This window comes from Somniosus microcephalus, chromosome 9 (assembly GCF_052327205.1).
Source record: "Somniosus microcephalus isolate GS21.2 chromosome 9, FLI_Smic_1.0, whole genome shotgun sequence".
Lineage (NCBI taxonomy): Eukaryota > Metazoa > Chordata > Chondrichthyes > Squaliformes > Somniosidae > Somniosus > Somniosus microcephalus.
Window position 1 is genome coordinate 178,661,481 of NC_140995.1, and position 6,753 is coordinate 178,668,233.

At 43.6% G+C, this 6,753-nt stretch overlaps 1 protein-coding gene across 3 annotated transcripts in view; it reads left to right on the top strand.

The window, feature by feature from the left end:
• Positions 1–6,200, top strand: part of LOC147112875 (gamma-aminobutyric acid receptor subunit rho-1-like) — a 43,706-nt gene extending 37,506 nt beyond the window's left edge. For 2 of the 3 annotated variants that reach the window (XM_085997638.1, XM_085997639.1), the window contains 2 exons: positions 2,661–2,857; positions 5,778–6,200. In XM_085997638.1, the coding sequence (XP_085853764.1) occupies positions 2,661–2,857; positions 5,778–6,077 (497 nt within the window). In that variant the 3' untranslated portion in view covers positions 6,078–6,200. The remainder of the gene's footprint in view (positions 1–2,660; positions 2,858–5,777) is intronic. The other variant, XM_085997640.1, reaches the window with a different exon arrangement.
• The last annotated feature ends 553 nt before the right edge of the window (positions 6,201–6,753 follow it).

Here is a 6,753-nt window from a genome sequence, read left to right on the forward strand (position 1 = left end):
GTGAAATTCAGGCCAGACTGGCTAAGATCTAGCAAGTATAACTAGGAGTGTTGGGAGGAATCCAGGCCATAACATGAGCGGTCGATCCGCTACTGCCTGTCTGATGCCACTGCCAAGGTCGAAAGTTCCGCCCATGGCGCGCTACCTGCAAACAGTGTTTCTGGGTCAGGTTATTTCTGTATTTATCCACAGCTCCAAGTGTGGCTTTGGCCTCGTGCAGAAAGCTAGCCTAATGAGGGGACTGGAAAAATCATGGCGTAGGTGACATTCATAGGCTGTTAACAGGTTGAAATGACTTTTGAACTTCTGTAAAGAAAGTAAGCATCTTGCCCTCCCTCCCCTCCAATTCAGGCACTTGCCTTTAAGTAAGTGGGGGGGGGGGGGGGTGGTGGTGGAAACTTCTTGAATGGAAGTGAAAAGCAACCCAATGTGTAGGCATGGTGCAGAGTCTGGGGGCGAAAGACAAAGTTGCGTAGGACTAACCGCTTATTTAATGGCTGCACAAGGTGGGTGTAAGAAAGCGTGCCCTTTTCAGCAGTCCTATAGAGTCATACTTGCAGTAACCCTGAGGCATAAAAGAAAAGGGTCAAAGTGACCATCGCAGCCACTGGCAGTCACGTGCCTATGTTGCAGTTTGGCTACAGGTATTCTGGCAGAAAATGTCAAGTCCTCCAACTGGCTTCCTGCTGACGCATAGCCTGTGCAAGCAGTTGTCCTCATTCATTAACAAATGGGTGCACTGAGGCCTGCTGGTAAGGTTGGTGCCATAACGTCAGATGTGGCTAAGGTGCCTGCTGATCTCACTTGCATGCCTTCTCTCATTTTGTGACACTTCAACCATGATGTACTGTATTTAGGGATCATCCAAACTAACCCCCTTCATAAACTTTACCTTCACTTGTTGCGTGGCATAGGACACTGCTGTTTACACTTAGAAGATTGTGATTCCTGAGCTCCTCTAAAAATTGGTCGTGAAAAAACTCCTTTACATATGCCTTCATTTTCACGTCTTCCTCATCTCCTGAAATCCTGCAAATGATTCCCTCACAATCCATTTTCTGCTGCCTTAGTGGGCAATAATATTTGGGGGGAGGTGATATTTAAAACCAAATATATGGTTATGAGTAAATAAAAATAATACCATACAAATTCATTAAGAAATATTGAAAATATCAGTTATTCATTTCAATATTTTTGCATGCATCCTGGGGGCTCAATGGCAATGACATGAAGGAATACATTTTCATCTTCAGTGCTCCTAGTGCAGAGTTTTCCATACCAAGAATGCATGTTGGGAATTTGTTGCCTATGATCCATGATTTTCTGTCCATTAGGGCCAAAGATGAAAATTAACTCTGAAATGTGTGCAAACATTCCAGCATACAAAATGCAGCTAGACAGATATGGTTTGCAGATAAAAGGAAAAGAAAGACTTGCACTTACACAGCTCCTTTCACAACCCAAAGGGCTTCACAGCCAATGAAGTACTTCTGAGGTGCAGTCACGGTTGTAATGTAGGAAATGTGGCAGCCAATTTGCGCACAGCAAGCTCCCACAAACAGCAATGAGATAAATAACCAGATAATCAGCTTTAGTTGTTGGCCGAGGAACACATATTGGCCAGGACATTGGGGATAACCCCCCCTGCTCTTTTCTTCAAAATAGCACCATGTGATCTTTTACGTGCACCCGAGAGGGCAAACTGGGCCTCGGTTTAACGTCTCATCTGAAAGACAGAATTTCTGACAGTGCAGCACCCTCTCACTACTGCATTCGAGTGTTAGCCTGGAGTTGGAGTTGAACTTGAACCCACAACCTTCAGATTCAGAGAGCGAGAGTGCTACCCACTGGGCCATTGCTGATGGTCAATTGTAATTGGATGCAAAGCATATTTAAGACTTGCTTTCCAAATCTTCTCCCTTATCAGGGAGATTTCAGTGGATTGATTGGGCACAGCAAATATTGGAAAATCAGGCAGATTAGAGCATATGTCCAATTTTCTCATTCACTGTGCGCAGAGCCTCTATCATTGTAGATTTGTACAAATTGTCCACCCTTTTCAATGTATTGTGACATACTTTTGGGACAATGTAAAAATGCTATTGTCATAATATGCTTCATGAGGTATGGTTTTTCAGAGATTGCCACTGTAACAATGTTTCAGTGTTTAATCCCTTAATTATCAACCTTTCCCTCTATCATTATCTTGTCTATCTTTCTCCCTACTTTATGGTCATTGTTCCTCTTAACTTTCCTTCTTTGTTCCTTTTAAGATCCTCTTTATATCTCAAAATCAAAACTCATTACACCATCTCCTAGATTAATTCATTCTTTCCCAGGATCTGAGAACTGTGCACCTCCTTGCCACCCTCAGTTTTCCATTCCTCTGTAACCTGCAGAGTTTAAAAACCCAAGTTTTCTATCACTTTATCAATACTGCTTAAGTTACCTTTTTTTCTAACCTTTTCAGTCTTGATAATGTCCTTATTGTTGGTCTTGGTCCTCCTGTTAGGATTCTCAGTTAAAAAAAGACCTGGCAAATAACAGGTTACATTTACATCAGTATAATTAGCTATCATACATTTTGTGAGAGTTTTTGTCTAAATTCCTGATTATAAACGGTGTCATTTGTAAAACATGTCCTCTCCCTGTAATTCCAGGTATAACGACAGTTCTAACTATGTCCACCATCATCACGGGTGTGAATGCTTCCATGCCACGGGTGTCATATATTAAAGCTGTGGACATTTACCTGTGGGTTAGTTTTGTGTTTGTCTTTCTGTCAGTGCTGGAGTACGCAGCTGTGAATTACCTGTCTACGGTACAAGAGAGGAAAGAAAGAAAACTCTGGGAAAAGGTGAGAACAATAATACTATGTCCTTTGAATACTATTTTTGTTTTGTAGTGTGGAATCAACATATCAAGAAACGGCTGAGCGCACTGGATACAGCAAAGGCAATGGGCCCCGACAACATTCAGCTGTCGTGCTGAAGACTTGTGCTCCAGAACTAGCAGCGCCTTTAGCCAAGCTGTTCCAGTACAGCTATAACACTGGCAGCTATCCGGCAATATGGAAAATTGCCCAGGTATGTCCTGTCCACAAAAAGCAGGACACATCCAATCCAGCCAATTCCCACCCCATCAGTCTACTCTCAATCATCAGCAAAGTGATGGAAGGTGTCATCGACAGTGCTATCAAGTAGCACTTACTCACCAATAACCTGCTCACCGATGCCCAGTTTGGGTTCCGCCAGGACCACTCGGCTCCCGACCTCATTACAGCCTTGGTCCAAACATGGACAAAGGAGCTGAATTCCAGAGGTGAGAGTGACTGCCCTTGACATCAAGGCAGCATTTGACCGAGTGTGGCAGCAAGGAACCCTAGTAAAACTGAAGTCAATGAGAATCAGGGGGAAAACGCTCCACTGGCTGGAGTCATACCTAGCACAAAGGAAGATGGTTGTGGTGGTTGGAGGTCAATCATCACAGCCCCAGGATACTGCTGCAGGAGGTCCTCAGGGCAGTGTCCTAGGCCCAACCATCTTCAGCTACTTCATCAATGACCTTCCCTCCATCATAAGGTCAGAAATGGGGATGTTCGCTGATGACTGCACAGTGTTCAGTGCCATTCGCAACTCCTCATATAATGAAGCAGTCCATACACGCATGCAGCAAGACCTGGATGACATTCAGGCTTGGACTGATAAGTGGCAGGTAAAATTCGCACCACACAAGTGCCAGGCAATGACTATCTCCAACAAGCGAGTGTCTAACCACCGCCCCTTGAAATTCAACGGCATTATCATCGCCGAATCCCCACCATCAATATCCTGGGGGTCACCATTGACCAGAAACTTAACTGAACCAGCCACATAAATACCATGGCAACAACAGCAGGTCAGAGGCTGGGTATTCTGCAGCAAGTGTCTCACCTCCTGACTCCCCAAAGTCTTTCCGCCATCTACAAGGCACAAGTAAGGAGTGTGATGGAATACTCTCCACTTGCCTGGATGAGTGCAGCTCCAACAGCACTCAAGAAGCTCGACACCATCCAAGACAAAGCAGCCTGCTTGATTGGCACCTCATCCACCACCGGCATACCGTGGCTGCAGTGTGTACCATCTACAAGATGCACTGCAGCAACTCGCCAAGGCTTCTTCGGCAGCACCTCACAAACCCGTGACCTCTACCGCCTAGAAGGACAAGGGCAGCAGGCATATGGGAACACCACCACCTCCAAGTTCCCCTCCAAGTCACACACCATCCTGACTTGGAAATATATTGCCGTTCCTTCATCATCATTGGGTCAAAATCCAGGAACTCCCTCCCTAACAGCATTGTGGGAGTACCCTCACCACACGGACTGCAGTGGTTCAAGAAGGAGGCTCACCACCACCTTCTCAAGAGCAACTAGGGATGAGCAATAAATGCTGGCCATGCCAGCGACGCCCACATCCCATGAACGAATATAATTTTAAAAATCACCTGAAGTCCATCCCTAGTATCTCTAATCGTTTGCACTAACACTTCTTTAAGGGCTTACTTTAAAGCAGGGTAAAAAGAAAAAGAAAAACTTGCATTTTTATAGAACCTTATCACCTCTCTTGGAAAGCCCTGAAAATGCTTCACGTGAATTATTGTCACTTTTGTTAGATAGGCATACATGGCAACTGTTTGTGCACAGTGGGATCCTATAAATGGTAATGAAATGAATGAATGGCCAATTAATGGTGGAATTGGCTAGTCCACCAGAAGAACTCACTGCTCTTCTGCAAAATAATACCATAGGATCTTTGGGCAATAGGGCCTTGATTTAACGTCTCATTTAAAAGATGGTACCTCTGACAATGGAGCACTCCCTCAGTACCCGCACTGAAGTGTCAGCCTAGATTATGTGCTCAAGTCCCTGGAGTGGGGTTTGAATCAACAGCCTTTGATTCTGAGGCAAGAGTGCTACCAATTGAACTAAGTGGAGAGAAGTCTAACTACTTACCCTAGTTTGGATATTATGGAGCAAAGTTTAAATATTACCTTGTTATCTAACAAAAATAGTTTTCTAAGTTTTTACTTTTTTATTGAAAATCCTTACAGAAGTTAATACTTTCCAAGATATATTTTATTCAAATGTTATTATTACTGAAGATATTTTACTGTGTTTTTTGCCTCCCAATTTGAAATTACATTAGAACATTGAATGGATAGCTTCAGAATAAGACCATTTTGATCTATCTGGCTGGTGTCAGAATTCAAAGAACATACCTCAATTGATTTTCTTGCCAATGCCTTTGTCATTCCACCTCATCTTTTCCATGTATATATCACCTCATCCCACGTCGCAGGAATGTCATGTACTATTCTCCGGCTAAGACAATAGGTCGATGACTTGTGCCTAGGCTTCTGTTACTGTTCCGAGTTGACTGCAGTTTCCACCCAAGTTCAGGGACTCATTATATATGGAACTGTGCAGCCGAACTCTGCACCTTTGGACTCTGTAGTGCACTACAGCAAGCCACTGCACTACTGGATCACCTGTTATTTTATGGTACCTGTATAAGTGTTTATAAATCTTTGACACTGTTTAATCCTGATGTATGGTTATTTTGTTTCATAGAATCTTACAGCGCAGGAGGCCATTTGGCCCATCGTGCCTGTGCCAGCTCTTTGAAAGAGCTATCCAATTAGTCCCACTCCCTTGCTCTTTCTCCATAGTCCTGCAAATTTTTCCCCTTCAAGTATCCTTCTATTTTGATCACTAATATAAGCCTCTCCTCTTACAGCTACCTTGCACATGTGGAATACCTCAGGCAAAACCATTAATGGTAGAGCGTACTTACAGTGATGGGGAAGTCAGCAACCTGGCTGAATTTGCTGGACCTGATTATGTGCCACAAAATGGAGAAAAACAGGACAGTGAGCTGGTACATCCACCAATTGGTGATGAGACAACTGAAAACAAGGAAAACAACTTCAGCGGACACATTTGGATTGACACTCATGTTATCGATAAATACTCCAGACTAATATTTCCAGCTGCTTACGCACTTTTTAATATGATATATTGGTCTATTTACTCATAGAAAGCTGCATGTAGAAGGTTCTAAAGCCTTATCTTCCCCCCTCAGAAAGAACTTGTTATGTTCATAAATAAATAGACGTTTTCATTATGAACAGCTAGCTTGAGCTAGTCATTTATTCAGCCATGTGGACTAATGTTCAGGCATCCATCTTGACTACTGCATCGTGGGTAGCCCACTACTAAACATACAGCTCCACCTAGTGTATCATTCTAGGATGACATGTTACTGATCATTACAGAACTCATTGGGAGGGGGCAATGGTTTCACTGGGGATGCTTTCTAACTTCCAATTATGATGGGATCAAGCCAATAGCAACGATTAGTCACACTCTAGTCTTTGAAATATGGAAAGCAGCGCTGGCTGATGTGTGAGGTGATGGCTAAATGATTTAAAGTCTCCTATTCACAGTGAACCGCTCAATTATGTGATATTGTAGGAACGGAGGTTCCTATCTGAATAAGGTATTCGACTCGATGAATCAAATCAACAGGTTTTAATGAACAACGAAGTTAACAGGGAAACTACAGGAGAAACGGTACACAGGTCTAATCAGCTTGCTGGGCACTCGATGACTACTGGAAGATTCTGGAAGCTGACGTCATGATGTCATCGCGTTCTTCGCGCCACTGGTGGTCACGTGATCGGCGCCATGACGTCATCACGTGGAGTGCAGGA